This window comes from Dipteris shenzhenensis, chromosome 23, assembly GCF_047967505.1.
Source record: "Dipteris shenzhenensis isolate YYH24624 ecotype China chromosome 23, Dip_SZ_1.0, whole genome shotgun sequence".
NCBI classification, from domain to species: domain Eukaryota; kingdom Viridiplantae; phylum Streptophyta; class Polypodiopsida; order Gleicheniales; family Dipteridaceae; genus Dipteris; species Dipteris shenzhenensis.
The window spans coordinates 23,913,633-23,937,338 of NC_141618.1; the positions used below are offsets into that span (position 1 = coordinate 23,913,633).

At 45.3% G+C, this 23,706-nt stretch overlaps 1 protein-coding gene across 1 annotated transcript; it reads left to right on the forward strand.

Moving 5' to 3' along the window:
• The first annotated feature begins 5,076 nt into the window (after positions 1-5,076).
• On the forward strand, positions 5,077-8,322 carry LOC147887139 (ent-kaurene oxidase 2-like). Its single transcript, XM_087394655.1, has 9 exons — positions 5,077-5,116; positions 5,794-5,981; positions 6,109-6,269; positions 6,340-6,501; positions 6,647-6,793; positions 6,900-7,151; positions 7,266-7,427; positions 7,548-7,742; positions 7,895-8,322. The coding sequence occupies exons 2-9, from the start codon at positions 5,801-5,803 to the stop codon at positions 8,237-8,239; spliced, it is 1,605 nt and encodes a 534-aa protein (XP_087250781.1). The 5' UTR covers positions 5,077-5,116; positions 5,794-5,800; the 3' UTR covers positions 8,240-8,322.
• The last annotated feature ends 15,384 nt before the right edge of the window (positions 8,323-23,706 follow it).

Below are 23,706 nucleotides of genomic sequence, written 5' to 3' on the forward strand. Positions count from 1 at the left end.
CCCATGTGCAAACATTGCTGCACTCAATTCAGGCATGTCTGCATCCAACGTAAACATCTTGCCCTTCTTTCCTTTTGCTATCAAGCGACTGTATTTTTCATATCCTCAACAAAGCATCCATGAGGATTAAATCTGACCTGCAAGCCCTGCTCAACCATTTGACCAACAAAAACCAGGTTCTTGGTGATGTTCGGGACATGAAATACATCAAACGGGTATTTCTTTTTCCCATCCTGCATAGACAAAGGAATTTTACCAATCTGCACAATAGGATGTGCATTATCATCACCAGTCTCCATAAATCCTGGTTTTTCCATTTTCCTTGCATCCTGCATCCATTCTGCATGACCTGTCATGTGGTTTGATGCACCTGAGTCAGCATACCACACATCATTTCGTTCTTCTGCACTTGTCACATAATTGGTCATGTGTTGCACCATAAATAGATGCTTATTTCTATTATCACCCTATCTACTAGAAGATGCATAATTGCCTTGCTACAATTTTCCATTCATAATGTCATTCTGCTTTTTGTAGCAGTCCTTAGCCATACGACCCATTTTACCACAGTAGTAGCATTCAACATTGTTGTTTGCATTTTGGCCTCTCTGCCATCCACCACGGCCTCTTTGGCTCCCCCTGCCTCTAGAGTTACCATGTCCTCCTCCATAGGACTAGTTTTCTTGAGTTTGCTGCATATTCTGATTTCTACCATGGCCTACAGATCGGCCTCCTCTACCTCTGCCTCTACCTCTTCCAACATTTGAGTAGAAGATAGTTTCTTTTGAAGTTCCTCCTAAAGAAGATGCACCCCCATTTCTCTGCTCTTCAGAAATTAGAAGAGCAAACAACTCCTCAAAATCAGGAAATTTTCACAGACGGCAATGGATGTCCAGAACTATGCATAATCCTTTCCTAGATCATTCAAGGTCACAGAAACTAGATCATCATCTTCCACTGGTGACCCAATGGAAGCAAGTGCATCTGCAATTTTCTTCACCTTCATGTGGTAGTCATTGATGCTCATATTTTCTCTCTGCACATTGTGCAACTCCTGTTTGAGCTGCATTTTCCTGGCTTGCGTATTTGTGCTGTACATTTTTGCCAAAGTATCCCATGCCTCCTTTGGCATACTTGCATCCTGAATATGCACAATCATAGAATCCGAAATACTGATAGACAACCAATACATAACTTTTCTGGCTCTCTCATGCCATCCTTTAAATGCCTGCATTTCCTGTTGATTGGGAACATTAGGAAGAATTGGTTCTTCTTCATTTCCTGTAATGAACTCCCACTAGCCTTTTCCTATAAGGAAATTCGTCATTCTAAACTTCCATGCCTGGAAGTTGTTCTTGTCAAGTTTTTCAGTGACAATCTGTGAAAGAGAATCAGAAGCCATTACAGAACACTGCAAAATATTTTGTCACTGCAAAAAACACAGCTTTTGCCTCACACGGGCAGATTTGCAAAACTGACGAAAGTGGTATTTGACCACACAGTCACTTCCTAGTGAAAATTTTGCATCAACAGGAAACAAGCATGATTCTGCAACTCCCAATATCTTTGCACACAGGCATACGATGCAATTTCTGTGGCAACTTTTCATCGACTAGCAGAGCAGTGGTCGCACAGCAAAACCAGGGCCTTTTTCTGAGTGCCTGCGAAGAACTTTCGCCTTCAAGACGGTCCTCAAAATGGCCTCGAATCAGAAAAATAAAGTCACCAAGGGCTTTGCCTTCGCCCATAGCATATACTGCCCTCTCGCCACACCACGAAGGGCGTCTCAATCTGAGACAGTGCACTCTTGCACTTCTGGCTATGCTACCTGCAGAGATTTGCTCCCAAGCTCGAAAAAGGAAAGCAACACTGGTCCTCTTACCAGGACACCGTGAACTTGGTTTGCTTTCTTGATCTCCTTACCATGAACAAGGCTCTAATACCATGTGAAGATAGTGGGAGAGAGGAAAGGAGTCTCACTTGCGGCTTTCTCACATACACAATGGGGAAATACACACACAGGTGGAGGCTGAAAACAATTTTTCCTCTTCTTAGTTGTGAAAGCCAAAAGAACTCTAGTACAAAGAAATAGAAGAACCCTATATGTTGGTCTCAAACCAAACTTAACTAACTACGGTAGCATACTAACTGAGCCACGAACTAGAGTAGATAAGGATAGCTATCATCCAGCTACTATTCGTGGGTGGTGTACCAACCGCATCTACAGCTAACAAGTCGGTGACATAAATGCACAACGGTCACCCTGGCATATCACGAGTGGAGCTCGATATCTCAACATAGGATTCGTTGACTGGGGGGATCTGGCGAGAGGGGTGGGCACTCTGATGTGATGTGAGAGGTGCAACAAATTACGAATTAGTGGGGTGGAAGAGGAAAACAAGGGAGGAACTTTGGAGATACCTAGGCCCTCAAACATCTTTTCTTTGTCCCGAGTGGAGAGCCATGGATGGAAAATGCCCATTGTGTATAATGAGTATAGGATTTTTTGATTGGGGGGATCTAGCGAGAGGGCTGGACAGTCTGATGTGATGTGAGAGGTGCAACGAATTATTGGGGTGGAAGAGGAAAACAAGGGAGGCACTTTGGAGATACCTAGGCCCTTAAAAACCCACATGTGGTCGCTCAAGTTCAAACATCTCTTCTTTGTCCCAAGTGGAGAGCCATGGATGGAAAATGCCCATTGTATCTAATGAGTATAGGATTTTTTGACTGGGGGGATCTAGCGAGAAGGGTGGGCACTTTGATGTGATGTGAGAGGTGCAACGAATTAGTGGGGTGTTTGAGGAAAACAAGGGAGGCACTTTGGAGATACCTAGGCCCTTAGAAACCCACATGTGGTTGCTCAAGTTCAAACATCTCTTCTTTGTCCCGAGTGGAGAGCCATGGATGGAAGATGCCCATTGTGTATAATGAGTATAGGATTCATTGACTGGGGGGATCTAACGAGAGGGGTGGGCACTCTGATGTGATGTCAGAGGTGCAACAAATTAGTGGGGTGGAAGAGGAGAACAAGGGAGGCACTTTGGAGATACCTAGGTCCTTAAAAACCCACATGTGGTTGCTCAAGTTCAAACATCTCTTCTTTGACCTGAGTGGAGAGCCATGGATGGAAAATGCCCATTGTGTATAATGAGTACAAGATTCGTTGACTGGGGGGATCTAGCGAGAGGGGTGGGCACTCTGATGTGATGTGAGAGGTGCAACGAATTAGTGGGGTGGAAGAGGAAAACAAGGGAGGCACATTGGAGATACCTAGGCCCTTAGAAACCCACATGTGGTTGCTCAAGTTCAAACATCTCTTCTTTGTCCCGAGTGGAGAGCCATGGATGGAAAATGCCCATTGTGTATAATGAGGATAGGATTCATTGACTGGGGGGATCTAACGAGAGGGGTGGGCACTCTGATGTGATGTGAGAGGTGCAACGGATTAGTGGGGTGGAAGAGGAGAATAAGGGAGGCACTTTGGAGATACCTAGGTCCTTAAAAACCCACATGTGGTTGCTCAAGTTCAAACATCTCTTCTTTGACCCGAGTGGAGAGCCATGGATGGAAAATGCCCATTGTGTATAATGAGTACAGGATTCGTTGACTGGGGGGATCTAGCGAGAGGGGTGGGCACTCTGATGTGATGTGAGAGGTGCAACGAATTAGTGGGGTGGAAGAGGAAAACAAGGGAGGCACTTTGGAGATACCTAGGCCCTTAGAAACCCACATGTGGTTGCTCAAGTTCAAACATCTCTTCTTTGTCCCGAGTGGAGAGCCATGGATGGAAGATGCCCATTGTGTATAATGAGGATAGGATTCATTGACTAGGGGGATCTAACGAGAGGGGTGGGCACTCTGATGTGATGTGAGAGGTGCAACGAATTAGTGGGGTGGAAGAGGAAAACAAGGGAGGCACATTGGAGATACCTAGGCCCTTAGAAACCCACATGTGGTTGCTCAAGTTCAAACATCTCTTCTTTGTCCCGAGTGGAGAGCCATGGATGGAAAATGCCCATTGTGTATAATGAGGATAGGATTCATTGACTGGGGGGATCTAACGAGAGGGGTGGGCACTCTGATGTGATGTGAGAGGTGCAACGGATTAGTGGGGTGGAAGAGGAGAACAAGGGAGGCACTTTGGAGATACCTAGGTCCTTAAAAACCCACATGTGGTTGCTCAAGTTCAAACATCTCTTCTTTGACCCGAGTGGAGAGCCATGGATGGAAAATGCCCATTGTGTATAATGAGTACAGGATTCGTTGACTGGGGGGATCTAGCGAGAGGGGTGGGCACTTTGATGTGATGTGAGAGGTGCAACAAATTAGTGGGGTGGAAGAGGAAAACAAGGGAGGCACTTTGGAGATACCTAGGCCCTTAGAAACCCACATGTGGTTGCTCAAGTTCAAACATCTCTTCTTTGTCCCGAGTGGAGAGCCATGGATGGAAGATGCCCATTGTGTATAATGAGGATAGGATTCATTGACTAGGGGGATCTAACGAGAGGGGTGGGCACTCTGATGTGATGTGAGAGGTGCAACGATTTAGTGGGGTGGAAGAGGAGAACAAGGGAGGCACTTTGGAGATACCTAGGTCCTTAAAAACTCACATGTGGTTGCTTAAGTTCAAACATCTCTTCTTTGACCCGAGTGGAGAGCCATGGATGGAAAATGCCCATTGTGTATAATGAGCACATGATTCATTGACTGGGGGGATCTAGCAAGAGGGGTGGGCACTCTGATGTGATGTGAGAGGTGCAATGAATTAGTGGGGTGGAAGAGGAAAACAAGGGAGGCACCGGAGTATCAAATGTCCAAGGGGTGAGACACACATGAGAGCAAAAGGTGAGGACATGGCTGCGAAGAGAAAAAATAATAAAAGGAAGTCTTTGTGGAGAAAAGAAGAAAAGAAGAGAAAAAGAAATAAAAGGAAGTCTTTGGAGTTCATGCCCACTTGGAACAAAAGAAGACAAAGGGCATGAACTCCAAACGATGCTATTGGAAGCTTGTCTCGTTAAGCTTCCTCTTCATTGCAAGTGCATTGCATTGTATCACACAAGCCCCCCTTCCTAGGTTTAGCTCCTTATCTTTGAGCTCTCCTAAGCCTCTCTAGGTAAGATTTCTCGCTTGTTGTTGACTTCCTCTTCTCTTCACTCCAATCTTGTTTAGCTCCTTAGCTTTGTGTTTCACTGCGGCAGTAGTCCATCCTTCACCTAGCTTACGTGCAGCAATCACAGCTCCTCTAGTTGAGCTCTTCTCACAACAGCGCAAGCAAGCTCAACTGTCTGTGGTAGCACTATCGTTGCTTACCCTCTCATAGTCGAGGTAGTCAGATTGCTTTAGGCTGCTCAGTTCATATGGCATGGATTCCTTGCAGAGAATATATTCATGGTAGCACTAGCGTTGCATACTTACCGTCTCTCACAGCGTCGCAATTCACTCCCAAAGCTTCACGCCGCTCAGCGCATACGGATCCCTTGCACTGCTTTGCTCCAGGGCTGCTCAACTTCGTTCCTTCACATGGAGCTCATAGTCTCCGTCCACTGCCAACACAGCCGCTTCCTAGCACGTGCCTTGCATCCGTTGCATTACCTCTCGTAGCATCGCAATTCATGTTAAAGCTGCTCCAAATTGCTTCACGCGGCTCAGTGAATTCCTTGCAGAGAATTCGTAGCATCGCAATATAGTTGCTCTTGGTTGCTTCAAAGCTGCCAAATCATTTAGTTTCTTCAATGGAGCTCAAAGTCTCTTTCCCTATTGACTGATATCGATCTGGAACTCGTTCTGCAGTGCCACCATGGCGTCCAGCTTCGTCGAGAATTTGGAATCGCTCCGCCTGCAAACCTCAGCTTACACCCAAACTTATTTGGGTGTCGATCTCTCCCCGATCAATGTTGCCATTGCTGTCGCCGCTATATGGTTGCTCTTCGCCTTGACAAAAGCGGTCTTCGGCGGCAAAAAGCTACGCCCTCCTCCAGGTCTGCAGCTCACGACCCGTGATTCGTTGAAACTCGTTCCCTTTTTAATTTTAACTTCTGTTCTCGTCTCTGGAAACGCTTACTCCGAAAACGGCCTTGCTCGCCTTGTGCTATCTTCTGTTTGCAGCCGTCCCAGGACTTCCCATCGTGGGCAATCTGTTCCAGCTCACTGAGAAGAAACCCCACAAAACATTCACAAAATGGGCTGAGAAGTTTGGACCCATTTTCTCAATCAAAACCGGGGTGGACAGTCTGGTCGTCATCACTTCTTCCGACATTGCAAAGGAGGTGAAAATCTTTCAGTTACGGGAAGGAAGTGACTTCTTTCACAAACACTGACATTCTTCTCATTTTACAGGCAATGATCACCAAATATTCCTCAATCTCTTCGAGGAAAATGTCAACACCTCTTTGGATTCTCTCCAACCAGAAATGCATGGTGGCCATGTCGGATTATGGGGAGGAGCACCGTATGCTGAAAAAGTTGGTCATGACCAATCTTCTGAGTCCAATTCCGCAGGTAAATAGTCTTTAGAGCATTAGATACTCACAAAGATCATAGCCTTGGACAATTGCAGGACCATGTCGAGTTGCAAAACTGTACTTAGAGCAGCCTCAATAATTTTGTAAGCTGCACTCACCGTAGAGAGTGGGCTACATTGCAGAAAGCAAACAGACAACTTCGCGAGAGGGCCTCGTATCAAATGATCGATGAAATGTACGCCGAGCTTAAGAAGTACCCCGGATCAACGGGCAATGTGAACATCAGGAATTACATCAAGAAAGCACTGTTTCCCTTTTCTATGCATCAGGTACATGACTCGCCTGTCAAGCCATCCTGATGCAGGCTGTTGCTAGATTGAGCAAAGATAAGTTTGCAAAGAGGTTGAATATCTAACACCTGCTTTTGCATGGTAGGTGCTTGGTCGAGATCCCGACTCTGTGTACGTAAAGGAGTTTGGCCGAAGCGTATCTAGATGGGAGATGTTCGAAATCATGGTGATGACTCCACTTAAGACAGCTATCGATGTCGACTGGAGGGACTTTTTCCCTGCCTTTAGATGGGTTCCAAATGAAGTGGAAGACAAAGTGAAGGGCGTGGCCGGCCAGCGATCGGCAGTGATCCGCGCGTTGATTGCCGAGCAGAGGGAGCTACTCGCAAATGGGAAGGTTAGATTTTAAGCGAGAACTCAGCTTCCTCCCTGGTTTGTAGGCCAAACATCGGAAATCTGTAAGCCAAGTGTGATGTGGCTCCTCAAGTCTGCCGTTTTCCTTGCTATGCAGAAACCGAACTGTTACCTCGACACACTGCTTCTTGAAGCAAAACACTTGAGCGAGAAGCAGCTCGAGATGTCAGCTTGGGAGCCCATCATCGAAAGCGCAGATACAACACTGGTGACGATCGAATGGGCAATGTACGAGATCGCCAAGAACCCTGCAGTGCAGGTAAAGGCTATATCTCTAGGGCAAGATTTTGCGCATATGATCGATGAAACGTCAAATCTGGATTCATGAATTTTGCGGTGACAGAGCAGAGTGCTTACTAAATTGATTGGACGATGGCAGGAGAAGCTCTACCAGGAGATCAACGAGGTGGTCGGCTCCAGGCTTGTGACGGAGGATGATCTGCCTAAATTGAAATATCTGGATGCCATAGTGAAGGAAACTCTGAGAGCATATCCTCCTGTTCCTCTGCTTCCACCCCGTTACGTCGAGGAGGACGTTCAGCTGGGTGGCTACGACGTCAAGAAAGGATCACAGGTAATTAGTTGTTTTGTGCATGATTCTTCCGGATAAGCTAGCGTCGCAATTCTGTTACAAACATTCTTGTTCGTATGTAACAGATATGATGGGTGTAGTAAACATTCTAGTGGACTCGTTTGTGTGATGATATGATGGGTGTGTGGTTGCAGATTGTAGTAAACATCTACGGGATCAACTACAATCCACAAGTGTGGAAGAAGCCAGAGGTGTGGGATCCGGAGAGGGTGTTGGGAGACGAGAAGTTGGACTTGGGGTTCAAGGACTTCAGGGCGCTACCATTCGGAGCAGGAAAGAGGATGTGTGCAGGGGTGACACAAGCCATGTACGTGATCCCAGCCAACATAGCTTACTGTGTGCAGCACTTCAAATGGACGCTTCCACCAGAAGACCCCAACGTAGGAATCATCGACACCGTCTTCCTCACCACTCACAAGCTCCATCCCCTTGAGGCCATGGCCACCCCTCGCCATCCTCGTCGCCTCCCCGGCCCTTGAAAAACCCACCTCGCTGCTCTTTCTCCACTTCCGGCCATCTCATCTCCATCTCCATATCCTGTCGACAAAAGAATATGTAAGGCGTGGTTCTATGTCTTTGGACTGAGGGATGTCTCTTTCATTACACTATACTGCTCAAACGATGAGTACTGCAATGTGCACGATCTTGAGTCATCTAAAATAATAAAGTTGATTGTATACCTGTTGGCTTTAGCACTTTGATATTCATCATACATATAACTTTTTCTTGAAATTAAGAGGATTTTCCTTGAAATTTTAAAGGATTACCTCTTCAAATAGTCATCCTCAACCGTCAATCCAATAATTGGCTTTTTCTAAGATTTCAAAGGATTGCTTGTTTTGCATGTGGGAACATAAAAAGGAGATGGAACACCACTAACTTTCAAAACAATGTGGACTTTATGTCATATTACATTGAGCAAATATGGCTATCCATATATTACATTGTGTTGGAAATTTTGAACCCTTGATAGTTGTTGAAAGCCTAACTATAGCTTGACAAAGTCTATGTGTCTTCTCATTTTACTTGCACATGCTTTAAATGCTCCTTCCCTAGAGTTGTTTACTTTGAATGTGATGCCTACTTCTAACCCCTTTTAATGAGGATTGGGCGTCTCACCATAAGAACAAAAAAACTAGCATTGAAATTATATTCATAATAACCATCAAGGTGAACATGATAATAACATGGAGAAAAAAATCACTTCTTCAAGTGTAATATTAACAAGAAAAGAAATCAACACATGAGGCCAGATGTTGGACATGGTGATGCTCGAGAGCCATGGGAGAAGGGGAACATGAGGGGAGGAGCGTTAACACGGATGAAGAAGGTTACTATGGCACAAGGGGGAAGAGGAGCATGTACATGATGGGAGTGGAATGTAGAGATGGAGACATCAAGGGAAGATAGTCATACTTCTATCTATACTTACTCATTTTGAAGAGTCCACATGCCCGTCAAAGGCTACACCACGTGCCCCTCAAAGGGAAGTCCTCTTCTCAGCAAGAAGGAGAAATGAGCAATGGCAGAGGTAGCTGCAAGGCACTAGGTATGTTGCCACGTGTTCGTCTCTGTCCCCTGCTTTGATTGAATGAGCAACAGTAGAGGTGGCTGCAAGGCAATAGGTATGCTGCCATGTGTCCATCTCTGTCCCCTGCTTTGACTGATGAGGATGTCGTGCAGTGACCATTGACCAGTCCACTCTCACACGTGCTGGTCGAACTGCAGTCTACCAACATTGGCATGTGGTGGTTATCAAGCAGTGCACGGGCTAATCACAGCGAGATCCATGACCGAGCGGGATGACGTGTCGTGAGATGGCCCGTTGATGTGGCACATCATGATGGGATCCACAACGGATCTACGATGCTCTCTCTCTCCCTCTCGGATATCCATACCCATTGTCCATCGAAGAGGGGCAAGCTCTTTCTTGAACCTATCATCTGCCCAAATCCCCAGGGGTGTAGAAATGACTTCCAATCAAGGGGAAAAGAGAGAGAGTGAGGGTACAGATTCTGAGAGCTGAAAATAGAAGGAAGAGTAAGGCTCACAAGTGTGGAAGCCAGAAATAGGAAGTTAGGATATCCATACCCACTGTCCATGGAAGAGGGGCAAAAGCAAAAGCAAACAAAAAGAAAGTTAGGATATCCATACCCCGTGTCCATGGAAGAGGGGCAACCTCTTTCTTGAACCTATCCTCTACCCAAGTCCCCAGGGGTGTAAAAATGACTTCCAATCAAGGGGAAAAGAGAGAGAAAGTGAGGATACAGGTTCTGAGAGCTGAAAATAGAAGGAAGAGCAAGGCTCACAAGTGTAGAAGCCAAAGTGCACTGAAAATTGGACAGAGAGAGAGAGAGACAAGAGAGAGGGAGAAGAGAGAGATAGAGAGAGAAGAGAGAGATAGAGAGAGAGTAGATAGATAGATAGAGAGATAGATAGATAGATAAATAGATAGATAGATAGAGAGAGAGAGAGAGAGAGAGAGAGAGAGAGAGAGAGGAAGAGAGAGAGAGAGAGAGAAGTACAAGTAGAAGTAGAATTCAAATTAATATCCATGAGGGGCCAAAAATGACCCATGGGACCATCTCAATACAATGCAAAGAAAGTCTCCTCAGAAAGAGGGGGTTAGGAATCTATGAGTTCCCATGATGACATGTAAAAAGTTGATCTCAACTGACTGCAAGTCGCAGAGAGTACAAACTCTGGCGTGTCTGGGCTGATGCATCCAAGCTCCCTTCTCTATAGCAAAGAGAGAGAGAGAGAGAGAGAGAGAGAGAGAGAGAGAGAGAGAGATAGATAGAGAGAGAGAAGAGAGGGATAAAGAGAGAAGAGATGGATAGACAGAAGTTGTAAGCCCACACGGCTTCAGTGACCTTTTGATCCCACTGGCTCCTATACCTTGTGGCCATTTTTCCCATGGATTTATAAACGAGGCCATTGGTCTGCTCCGTTTGTCCCATGGATGGTAGATAATAGATGCTAGAAGCGCGATGATCAATACCCATACGATCCATGAGCAACTCCACTACTTCATTTAAGAATGGACTCCCGTAATCAAACACTATTCCATGGGTGTCCCAAAACTTGCGCAGATACGTTCAAATATGAAATCTGAAACTACCTTACCATTTGCAGCAGGGAGGGCAATAGCTTTAGCCCACTTTGTAACATAATGAGTGGCTACCAAAAGATACTTCTTTTTGCGGGTAGTCATGGGCAGGGGCCAGACAAAATCTATTCCCTACTTCTGAAATGGATGGATGGACATCACTGTTGATGTTGCCTAGGTCGCAAATCCTTCCTACCAAAGAATTGACATGGTTCACAAGGTTTGCAATACATAGTGACATCCTTGAACAAGGTCGGCCAATAGTACCCTGCATGTAAAATCTTCTTAGCTGTATAGTCACCAGCATAGTGGCCTCCACAAAATCCATCATGGTAATGCTTCAATATCTGAGGCACTTCATCTGCATCAATGGCCCGTCTTAGTACCCCATCCATGCCTTGACGGTACAATACCCCATCAAAGAGAGTGTAGCGCTTACTATCTTTGCAGATCTTCTTTCTCTCATAGCTAGTACTTTCTAGAGGAAAGGAGAAAGCGGTCAGAAACCTATAGATACCACCATACCATGGATCCCCCACTTCTATGGCTGCTACAAGGTTTACATCGAGGCACTCCTCTAAATCAATTAAAACATTCTTCAAGTTGGAACAACCCCCTAAATTTACAATTTTGAAAGAAAAATCATATTCTTGTAGAATTGCCAACCATTTGGCCAACCGGCCCATGGGATTAACTGATTGAAGAGCCTGCTTTGCAAGACAATTTTGCTAAAGATTATAATGAAGGACTTTCCAGCCACATAATGCTTAAATTTCTCAATGTAGAATGAGTGTAGAATACCAAAAACAAGGCATGCTTGTTAGCCTCAGAGTAGCACCGTTTAGTTTCGAGCAATTGTTGAGAAGCAAACCGCACAGGGTACATGAACCGATCCTCCCCTTGCTGTAGAAAAATACCCGCCAGAGTGTGCTCACCAAACCCAAGATTGATATAGAAAGTCTTTGACCAATTAGGATTGCGTAGAATGGGTTCTGAAGCTAGAGCATTCTTGATTTGTACAAACCCTTGATCACAATCCTCATCCCAAGAGAAATCAACCCCATCTTTTAACACCATAGTCATGGGTCGCATCAAAGTAGGATATTGATCAATGAAGCGGCGATAGTATCTTGCTAGATTGACAAATGAACATACCCAACGTTTGATTGTTGGCGGGGAGAGCTTGAGGATAGCTTCTACCTTTTTGGGGAGCAAGGTGGGGAGGGGAAGTTTGAGGTGGAGCAGCGTTGTAGGGTGCAGTCGTAGTAGCAAACGGAGCCCGTGGGAAGGCACAGTGCATGAGGCTAGCAGCGGGCGCACAAAGAGGCTAGCGTGGTGCGATGCTCAGAGCGGGGTGCAAAGTGCGAGGAGTGGCGGTTGGGTACAGTGTGTGAAGCACAAGGCACGGCTTTGGGAGGGGCATGGAACGACGGAGGAGCGAGGAAGGCCATGGTGGTGTGGCATGGTGCGCGAGGGGGAATGGAGTGCGAGGGGAAGGAGGCAGCAGTAGCATGCAACACGATGGCAGCATTAGCAGCGATGGCAGCAGGGGACATCAGGCAGCTATAGGCATGCAACGGGATCAGTGGTAGGCATAGGCATGAAGGTGCAGTGGTGATGCAGGTTCGATGTCGACGGGGGGCGTTGGCACGAGTATAGAGGAACAACGGCGTGGCATGACCTATGAGAGTGGGCGGCATGGATGGCAAGTGGCACGCAATGCAAGGGCACGATGGGCGAGGGCAAGCACACGGGGATGGCGAGCGGGCAGAGAGCACGACGGTCACAGATTGCGAGGTGAGAAGTGGGAGGTGGGAGGTGGGGGGGGGGAGAGAGAGGAATAATCAGTACGATACCATGAATCAAATGCGGATTCAGAATCTAGAGACTCAATTCGCGAACAAGAAACTCTCTGAGTCTGAAGCGGCAGAGAAGTTCATCACCAAGGTGAAGAATCTGTGCGATCAGATGACTGCGATTGGCATCACCATCATTAGCGAGAATCTAGCACGAAGGTGCATACAAATTCTCCCACCAAAGTACAACGGTCTTGTTATAGTGCTGAATATGCAGAACAGAAATCCGCCCCTTAACTTTGAGGATTTCAGCGCAATGCTTCTGGAGGAGGAGATGCGTCAAAAGACAAGGACTGGAGAAGATTCGGCTTTCTATGTTGGATCAAAGAAAGGTAAGGGTAAGGACTCTAGTAACCCATCTTCTTCTGATGATAAAAAGAGAAAGAAGAAGATCAAGTGCTTCTATTGCAACAAGGCAGGGCACAAGCAGAATGAGTGCCAGAAGAAGATTGCAAATGAGAAGAACGGAGTAAAGAAAGAGTCCAGCAATAGCATGCAGGCAGTACCAGTAGAGCTGTTCATAGCAATTGAGGAGATTTCCATGGAGGCAGTTCATGTACTTGCGAATGAAGCTTGGATTATTGATAGTGGTGCATCGCGCCACATGACCAGTTGGAAGGACTGGTATACCTCTCTACATCCGGCAGGGAATGACATCCTGGTAGCAGTTGGCAATGATGCAAAATGTCCAGCAAAAGGAAAAGGTACGATTGCTCTCAAGTCAGATGGAGTTGTAAAGCAGTTGTCCGATGTTCTTTATGTTATAGATATCAAGAGGAACTTCTTGTCCATTTCTGCGATCACGGATCGGGACCTCAAAGTTCAATTCGATAAGAATGGTGCACAGATTCTGGATCTTCAAGGGAAGGTCGTTGGTAAAGGTACACAACACAACAACATCTACGAACTCTTAGCTTTTAGTGCTCAAGCCGATGTGAAGAACACTAAGTTGTGGCATGAGAGGTTTGGTCATCTAAACCTTAGTTCTTTAAAGGAGATGCATAAAAGTGGAATGATTGCAGACCTACTAGAAATTACAGATCTGCCCGATGTATGTGAAGCTTGCATGATGGGCAAGCAGCATTGGCAGCCCTTTCCTAAAGAGGCCAACAGGGCAAAGGCTCCTCTAGAGCTCATTCACACGGACCTCTGTGAAAAGATGGAGACGGAAGCTTTGGGTGGTTCCTACTACTTCATGACACTGATTGACGACTACAGTAGAAGGATATGGATATACTTCCTGAAGACTAAAGATGAGGCTTTTAGTAAGTTCAAAGAATGGCATGTAATGGTCGAGAAAGAAACGGGGAGGAAGGTGAAGAAGTTGAGATCAGACAGAGGTGGTGAGTTTACATCAAGTGAATTCGAAAGTTACTGCAAAAGTCATGGGATTAAGAGGCAGAAACTCCCGCCACATAATCACAACAAAATCGAGTAGCAAAATGCAAGATGCTCGTCATTTGTGAAATGGGCAGGAGTATGATGAAAGGGAAAGATTTACCAAAGACTTTTTGGGCTGAAGCATGTAACACGGCAGTTTACATTCTGAATCGTAGCTACACGAAGGCTATGAACAGGATGACTCCATTGCAGGCCTTTTTTGGTAAGAAACCTTCAGCTGCACATTTCAGAGTTTTTGGATGTGATTGTTTTGTGCATGTCCCTGATGCTAACAGGACCAAATGGGAGCCAAAGAGCCGAAAGTGTATTTTCTTGGGCTACAGTGAAGAGGCGAAGGGTTACCATCTCCATAACCCTGTTACCAAGAATAGCTGCATCAATTGGAGGAGGATGCTTCCTTCCCAGACAACCAAGACCAGGATATCCATCTAGTACAACCACCAATAGCAAACCGAACTCCCCCAATGGTGCTTGGGAGGATTCAAGATAAAGAAGAGGAAGAAGAGACTGCAGAACCACAACGGCAACGGCCATTCCCGAAGTGGATGAAGTAGCTTTTGGATGGTAGAGAACCTCCAGCCATTGAGGAGGAACTATCCGAACACCGTCGGTCCAAGAGTTTAGAGGAGCAAAGAAGGGCGCAGGAACACTTGGTCAACTATGCTTTGATGACAGAAGTGATCCGTGCTGATGAACCCAAGTGTCTTGAAGAGGCAGAGGGTGATGATAGGTGGATGGAGGCTATGCAGTCTGAGTATGGCTCCATAATGAAGAACAAGACTTGGGACCTTGTGGATCGTCCACCAAAACACAAGGTAATCGGCACCAAGTGGGTGTACAAGACCAAGTACAAGTCCGACGGCACGTTGGATAAGTACAAGGATCGGCTCATGGCAAAAGGATTCGCACAGGTACATGGTTTTGATTATCACGATACTTTTGCTCCCATAGCTCGACTAACCACAATTCGCAGTGTTTTGGCTATATAAGCACAAGAAAGTTGGCCTGTGTTTCAGATGGATGTAAAATCCACCTTTCTGAATGGAGATCTCAAGGAGGAGGTATACGTGGAACAACCACCAGGTTTTGTGATCCCCGGTTTAGAAGGTAAAGTTTGTAAACTGAAGAAGGCACTTTATGGGCTGAAACAAGCCCCATGAGCATGGTACCAGCAGATTGATGCCTACTTTCTACAAAATGGGTTCAGGAGGAGCCCATCTGATGCAAATTTGTATAACTATAGAGAAGGAGGCAAGTGAATGATCATGGTCCTTTATGTGGACGACCTTGTCATAACAGGGAACCATGAAGAGAAGATCTTGCAGACAAAGCATTTGCTAGGAAGAGAGTTTGAAATGACAAACCTCGGACTGATGCATTTTTGTTTGGGAATTGAAGTTTGGTAAGAGCCAAAACTGATCATCTCATAGCTGAAGTATGTTGGAGAGATACTGAAGGCATTTGCCATGGCTGAGTGCAAGACAGTTGGCACCCCTATGGAGGTTGACGTGAAGCTCTCAAACGAGGATTCATCACCATTGGTGGACGAAGCGCAGTACAGAAGGCTTGTGGGCAGTTTGATTTACTTGTGCAACACGCGGCCAGATATCAGCTTTGCGACTGGTGTACTAAGCAGGTTTTCGAATAGCCTCGGGAGAACCATTGGAGGGTAGGGATGCGGGTGCTGAAATACATCAAAGGCACACTTGATTATGGCATCAGCTATACCAAGGGCAACATCTTGACCGGATTCTGTGACTTGGATTGGGTAGGAGACGTGGACAGCAGGAGATGAGTGACAGGTTACTGTTTCTCACTTGGATCTAGAGTTGTGTCATGGGTCAGTAAGAAGCAACCTACAGTTGCTTCTATTGAGGCTGAGTACAAATCAACATGTTTTGCTTCTTGTGAGGCTAGGTCGTTGAGGAGGATTTTAGGGGACATGGGTGCAGTGCAGAACAAGCCTACGCAGTTATCATGTGACAATTAGAGTTGCATGGCGATTGCAAAGAACCTTGTGTTCCACGCTTGCACAAAACACATTGAGATTCAACATCACTTTGTACACGAGCTCATCATGGATGGAGAGGTTGACTTGGTGTACCGTCCGACTACAGAGAATGCTACGGACTTCATGAAGGCTCTTGGAAGAGACTTGCTGGAGAGGCATCTTCATTGACTTGGCATTGGGCCGAAATAGTAAGTTCACTTGCGGGTGGACATTGAGAGGGGGTGTTAGATATCAATGTTCCACTCTCGTGTAACTACGCGGGAACCAGCTAACTCTACTTGTAAGCCCCCCATATGACGAGAAGGCATTTGAGTAGCTCAGTTATCCGGTAGGTCCTAGTTTGGACACCAGATGGCGGCCATGTGTGGCTTGATGGCTGGATGGCTTTAGATAGAGTTGGCACACTACCAACTAGGCTACATGCAAGTGTGGGAAGGCATCCCATGACTGACCGCACTGAGGGTAGATGGAGCATTTCCTGAGGCAGCCCACTCTGGGGTTGTGGGCCTGGTTTGGAGCCCCAGATGATCCTGGATGGCTCTGGGCCATAGTTCTATCGTGTGGTCGGTGGTCTATTTCGGGACCGACCTCTAGTTGACCGGTTTGGGCGGACTGGGAGACCTTGGTCTCCCAATTGGGTCTAACCGACTACGACTAGTGGCTATATAAGAGCAAGCCCATGAATCCCATTTCATCACTGGCTATAGCAACCCTGATTCCTTAGCATCCAACCTCCGTCCTCTACTATTTTCAGATCGCCATCGAAGCTTCTCTCATAGGAGTGCATGGCTGGGAGGCAGCGCCATCTATTGTATCAGTTCTACAGTAATCAAAATTTTGATTCTCCATACTATCTGCTTTTCTCTCTTGCATACAAGATCCTATTATCTGTTGAGCACAAACATTGTATTGTTTTCTTACACCATAAAGACATGTACACCTTTGGAATTTGTAGGAGGAGGCAATTCCATGATGATTTTGATTTTGTCCATGTCAGTTGTTGCAATCCCATGTTGAGAGACGATGTGTCCCAAAACAACTCTGTGGATGACCATGAACTGGCATTTTGTTGGATTTCGAAAGATGCCATACTCTCTGCATTTGATTAGTACTGCTTCAAGACATTTGAAGTGGTCTTTTTTGTTTGAATGGATGCACAAATCATCCAAGAACACCTGTAAAAACTTATTCAGAAATGACTTGAAAGCTATGAACATGACTTGCTGGAATGTGGCCAAGGCATTACAAAGGCCGAATGGCATGACTCTATATGCAAAAATATCCCATTCTGTAGCAAATGCTATTTTTGATTGGTCTTTAGGAGCAATTTGCACTTGGTTATAGCCACTGAAGCCATCCAAGAAGCTATATATTTCAGAGCCTACCACCTTTTCCAACACTGTTTCTATTAAGGGTAGGGGATAGTGATCCGTAATTGTGGCAACATTCACATTTTTTAAGTTTACACATATTCTGAGCTTCTTGTTGCATTTAGGCACAATGATGATGGGTGAAACCCAATCAGTGTGCTCTATCTCATAGATGAATCTGGCATCTAGGAGCTTTTCCAGCTCGTTCATAAACCATGGTGCCATACTTAGGATTTGTGCGATAAGGTCCACATGCCTTAGGGTGAGCACCTTCCCTTATAGGTATCGTGTGTACTGCCACTTCTGGTGAAATTCCTTTCATCTCTTTGTATGACCATGCTAGGCAGTTACGATATTCCATTAAGAGTGCTTTGAGTTTGGTTTCATCTTCTTGTCGAAGGTGTTTCCCAATGAAAACTAGTCCCCTTCAAGGGCGAGGTTTATTGTGCATGTTTTTGCCAGTCCCTCATAGATTGGAGTTTCTCCAATGCTATCGGTTTCTTGAACTTCAGATTCCCTTAGTGGTCTTGGCATTGCTATTGGCGCACTGCCACTTGTGTAATTATTGAAGTCTTTCGGCACTTCTCGAAGATCGGCCTCTGATGGTGTTGAACTAGCTTGACATGTGCTATGTGTACCGGGTGGCATAGTTGCATTTACCAATTTGTTAGGCTCTTTTTGACTTTCTTTTTCTGAAGTCTCTTGATCGAGCTTCATCCGCACATGTGGCTTATATTTCCAAAACTTCTTACGTTGGGAAATGTGGGCTAACTTTTCCACTGGTAAGGTGTTTCCAAGTAAGGGTTCATTTGCTGCACATACTCCTTCTAGTCCCTTAGGGGAGCATTCAAGAGGCAGTGGTTCTGATTTTGAGGGAGCTGGCTTTGCAAGGTACAATTTGACGATCCTTGTTTGGACTCTTTCAAATTCATTGAAGTGTTCAGTCTTGGCTTTTCTGCGATTTCCTCCTTCAGCTTTCTTGCGGGATCTTCTGCTGTTATTCAACTTTGGAGGTTCAACTTTGGAGAGTTCGACTACCATTAGAGCATGCAGAATGGCTAAGTCATTATCAAAGATATGATCTTCAATTTTAGCATTCTCAGCCTCTATTTCAAGGTCCCAAGGAAAATCTAAGTCATCATTGGTATGGGTACCTTCTTTAGGTTCATTATTCCACTCGAGGTCAGCCATAAAGAATGGCATCTCTAGATCAATTGGTTCTTCATGTGTGAGTGGATGATCTACCTGTAGCACCTTAGCATCAATTTGCGAGAAGATGGGGTCTAATGAATGGCAGTTGTCGATGGTTGCCAATGTTTGTATCTTGTTATTGACATTGCTTTGTGAGTCACCCGCTATGGCATGCTGTTGCAAGGGAGCTGATTTGCTTGAGATTGTCATGGAAGATGTGTCATCCAATGCTCTAGGCACAATTGGCTTTATAGCTCCTGTTCCCACATTCACCCTGACTGTTGTGTCACAATTTTGGATTGTTAGTCTATCAGTTCCCCAGTCATGGAGGAGTGATGCTTCTTGTAACCAAGGGTGTCCCAGTAAGATTTGATAGGATTTTTTGGAGAGATCTAAGCTTGTGAGTTGAAGGGAAAAGTGGACTCCTGCGACCTTTGTGGACATGCCACTTACTATTCCCAAGGGTTTAGCCCGTGAATCATTGGCAAGGCATATGTTGAAATTAGCCTTTTGCATTGGTGGGAGACCCCATTCTTTGTAGAGCTCCTTTGATAGGACATTTACACCTACTCCACCATCCACTATGGCTTGGACTTCATTATATGCCTTGTGAAAGGCATAGTAATGTTACATATGTCATCTCTCTCACTTATCTGCACAAGATATCTTCGATGTCGTTCATAGGTGGAGGGGGATTTGCGAGTTCAATCCATCCTTTGAATCTCTCCCAGAGATTGGGACAATTCCGTAGGAGGATTCCGATGGGAATTGACATAGGGCAACTCAGGATGCTAGAGAGTGCGGCTCCTTCAAGTTGACGTGGCGGTACATTATGTTGTGGAGTCTATTGTTGGAGTAGAGGCTCGAGTACAGTAGCAATACTTTGTGGGGCCAAGTCATGGATTGGGTCTTGAGCTTGTTTCTCAGCCTCAAATTGAGCTTGTTCCTTTTGTGCCCATTGTTGAAGTGCCTGAAAGCGACCCTCCTCCACCTCTGCATTTGGGTATGGAGCTTCTTTTATTTGAGACTCGGGAGTTGATGTGGATGAGCTCGGCTGCGCATTTCTTGGCGGAGGTGGAGGCATTGTGCTTTCTTTTTAAGAAGTCGTTTTGGTTGGATTGGAATGTTAGGGTCCTTAGTGGCCTCTTTCTGTTGGCATGTAATTACATTTACAAGTTGTGATATTACACTTGCCGGACCCAGACTTTGATGGTCCACCCCAATGATGCCTATTGGGACGTCAGGCTTAATTTCTATTTGTTGTGGGACTTTATTTTTCATGGGACAATCCATACAAGCATGTCCTATGCCACAATCTCTGCAGAGTGGTTGGAAAGTAGCTGGGCTACCACGATGAGAGCACTCTGTGATCCTGTGATTTTTGCCACAACCGTAGCACTTGATTGGTGCTCGATATGTTTTGGAACGTACTTGATTTGCATAAACTGGTATTAGACCCTTTGCACCTTTTACATAGTACAGTGGATACTCTGTTTCATACTCAAATGATGAGTCTACTTCCTTGGCATGTAATTGATGTATTGGAACTACCTGAGGAGCTATAGTTGATGCTCTTGGATATGGTTGTGGATTCGGATTCCTGTACTTGTGGGACTTGTGTCCGAATGGGAACATGATTTAGCCTCGGAGCTAGGGGCGCTTGTGCTAGTGCTGGTTGCCTGTACACTAGCATGGGTGCCGCTTGGTATTGTTGAGGTCGAGGTGGGTTGTTGTGCATGTTGAAGATGCAATTGTTTTCATCATGGCCGCCGATGATGCAGATATGGCACCCCAACCTTGGCGGTGGATTTGCTTATGCAGTGCTCCTGGCTCTTAGGACCGAGCACTCATACCTCTCTGTAGCACCTCGCTCAAAGCCGCTAGTAATGACTGTGTGCAGGAGCTCTAGCTACAGTTGCCATCAATGGGCACTGCCTTCAGGTCCAGGGGTAGCCTCTCCAAAGAGCTCTCTGCTCTAACCTTCTGCGGCTGTTCAACCTCTCCAATGGTGAGGCAACACCTCATCCAATCACCACAAGAGGCACAACTTCAGACGTTGGACCAGCCTTCAACAAATGACACATAACTACGCCATCTGCATCTACAATAACACATCAGATGGCTCCAGCTACGTCTCCAATGAGCTCTACTCTCCAAATGGCCGCTTCTACAACTATAGCCTCAAAGGCAGTTGTGACCACCGACTCGCAGGCAGTATCGCATCACGGGTAGATTTGAAGCTTCAGCGACCTGACTTGCAAGAAAAGCCTCCCATAGAGAGCTCTATCTCTCTCTAAACCTCCCTTTGCCATGTGGCAGATAAGGTTGGGTTCATCTAACTGTGGTTAGGTTCATTTATTTAGACCATAGTTAAGTTTGTTTCACCTTGGGTTAGGACTATGGTTAGACTAAGGGTTACCATTTTCTCAGTGGTCAACAAATTGACACATGACAAGATTAGATTTACTATGGTTAAGTTTGGTTAAACCTTTGGTTAATGCCATTAGGGTTAAAGGACTGCCACATCACCACAGTGCCACATCCCCTGCCAAGCACAGTTTGGAATTCAGCATGTGAATCCCTATGCCACTCAAGGCCCCCCCTCTTCTTCACAAAAACTTCAACAAAGCGTAACTTCCAATCCATGAGGAATTTGCACGCGCTCCAAAAAGGAAAAGTGATCGTCTTTTTGAGTTCTATGCACCTTCAGATCAAAATCATTGTTATCAATTAGATACTACCAATATTGAAAGAAATCAATTGGTAAGACCTTTGCAAAAAATGGAAAAGCGATGCATGAATGCACAAAGCATGCCAAAAGCAACGCATGAATGCACAAAGCATGCCAAAAGCACAAGTGTATGAGATGACCATAGCCCAAAATATGGCATCCACACATAAAGCATCAAGGCACATTGTAGAACAAAGCATCATGCTTCAAGCTATGTCAAGCAAAGAAGACAATGACATCGACAACATGTATCGAGAAGCAAAAACCTTGCCACCTTCAGCCCATATGTTTGTAAATCAAACCTGACCCCCTGAGAGTAGCCATGTAAGCACCCATGGGAGGATTTGATCTTGTAATACCCACACTTGACCACCTTAAGTAGCAATGTATGCACTAAGGGGAGGTGATGGAATGTAACTCACATCTAACCACCTTGCAGTAGCCAATGGATCATGGCACCAAGGGAGGTGTTGAGATATGGTGCCAATAGCACATAGATTAAAGGCTAAGGTATGTGATAAGGAATGTATTAAAGTATCCACCCTAGGATGTGGACTACATGATGTGGAGATGTGGATTGAGGACATCCACAAGGAGAGATGTGGATGAGAGGATACCACATGGTTGACTATTCAAAGAACACTCCCTATATAATAGGCCTATCATGTATTGTTGATATAGCATATTGGAATAGATTGATTGTTTCATGCTTCCTATCTCTCTCCCCATGGCTTTCTGTATTTGGTTTTATCCTCCGTGATCTTTATGCTCATTGAGTAATAGATTAGGCTAGTATGATCCACTCTTTGTCATCTCTCTCTCTCTCTCTCTCTCTCTCTCTCTCTTAAATGGTCTTTAGCAATTGTACACAGCATGTGGTTTGTAAACTCAAAAGCCTTGCATTCTATTTTTGCATGATGGGTTCTCGATGGGTTTTGCAATCATTGGCCAATTAACAAATATGGTTTAGGGTTTGTGCTCTAGTTTTGTGTAAGAAGAAGAAACTATTAAGAACAACAATACTTCTATGAAAGAAGAACAAGCAATGCATTCAAGTCCATGCTAATCACACATTTTTTTGGTGAATCGAACCCAATATTAAAAAGGACACAATATTCCAAATTTCTCCATGATATTGGCATCTGATACATAATTGTGCCTAGAATGATGTTCCAAGGAAAAAAGCAAATAAATAGTTTTGCTACATATTTGGGGTTCTGGGAAATGTTCTCGTGTTGCCGAAAATGACTTGCAAATTATCATCTGAAAGCATGGGTTGGTGTATGAACATGTTCGCATTGGAATCCATCCCAAACACATGGAGGTACACAAAATACAAATGCTTGCATGCAAGGAATTCCTTCCCCTCCATCACTCGATCCATGAAATCCCGACAACTACATGCTGGGTTCTTGGCAACGTTGACATTATAACTATCCCCCATCATCTAGAGCTTTCAATCTCTATCTTGAAAACTTCATGTTTCAAGGATTTCAATACTATGTGGTCCTTTACTATTGCTTCTAGAGCAAGGGCAGAATTGATCCTTGTAGCTATAGCTTCTAAGACTCCCGGTTGATATCTTGGTGTAGATGCATTCGAATGACACTCTATCGGCGACTTGTGTAGAACAAATCCTCTCGTCTCTAGGGAGTTTATCTCATCCTCAATGAGATTTGTTCCATGTGCTACTGGCTATACTTGTGGAACTCTGGCCGTGGAATTTTTGATCGAGGAGCATATATTCCAGGTATGGTCCACGTGGTCATTGTAGAACCACATGTATTGCCTTCATGATCCCGCTTGATTGCTTGGTTGCCCTTGCAAGGTGGACCACTCAATCATCCCCCAAAAGGATGGAGCTGGCACTCCTACTACTATGTTCTTGATATTTTTCTTGCACTTCCCCTGTCGTGCCCCTAGGCATCCTTGAAATTGGACTCTGTTGTGCAATGGAATCCTTCTAATTGCCCATATGGTATTGTGAAATTAAGTCTCTGCCACCTTCTCCAGAGATGTATCGATCATCGTGGGTTCCGTTTCCACTTTTTCTGTTGCACTTTCAAAGTTGAGTTGTCTTGCTCCTTTCTAGTGAGGCTGGTTTGTTGCCACAAATTTTGGCCTATGAGTGGCATTTTCCTCCTCTGTTGTCACCTTATTGATGCTTTTACATTTACGAGCTACTATTATGTTTTTGCCCCTAAATTCGGCCTCTTGATGCATAGGAGTGCCACTTATGACACCCTCCACCATCCTCAACGTTGCTATAGGGGTTGC

Excerpts from the sequence above, each read along its gene's own strand:
- LOC147887139 (XM_087394655.1), top strand. The coding sequence starts at position 5,801 with ATGGCGTCCAGCTTCGTCGAGAATTTGGAATCGCTCCGCCTGCAAACC. Across the intron at positions 6,502-6,646 it reads TTCTGAGTCCAATTCCGCAG|AAAGCAAACAGACAACTTCG; the intron begins GTAAATAGTCTT and ends GCTACATTGCAG. Across the intron at positions 6,794-6,899 it reads TTCCCTTTTCTATGCATCAG|GTGCTTGGTCGAGATCCCGA; the intron begins GTACATGACTCG and ends TTTGCATGGTAG.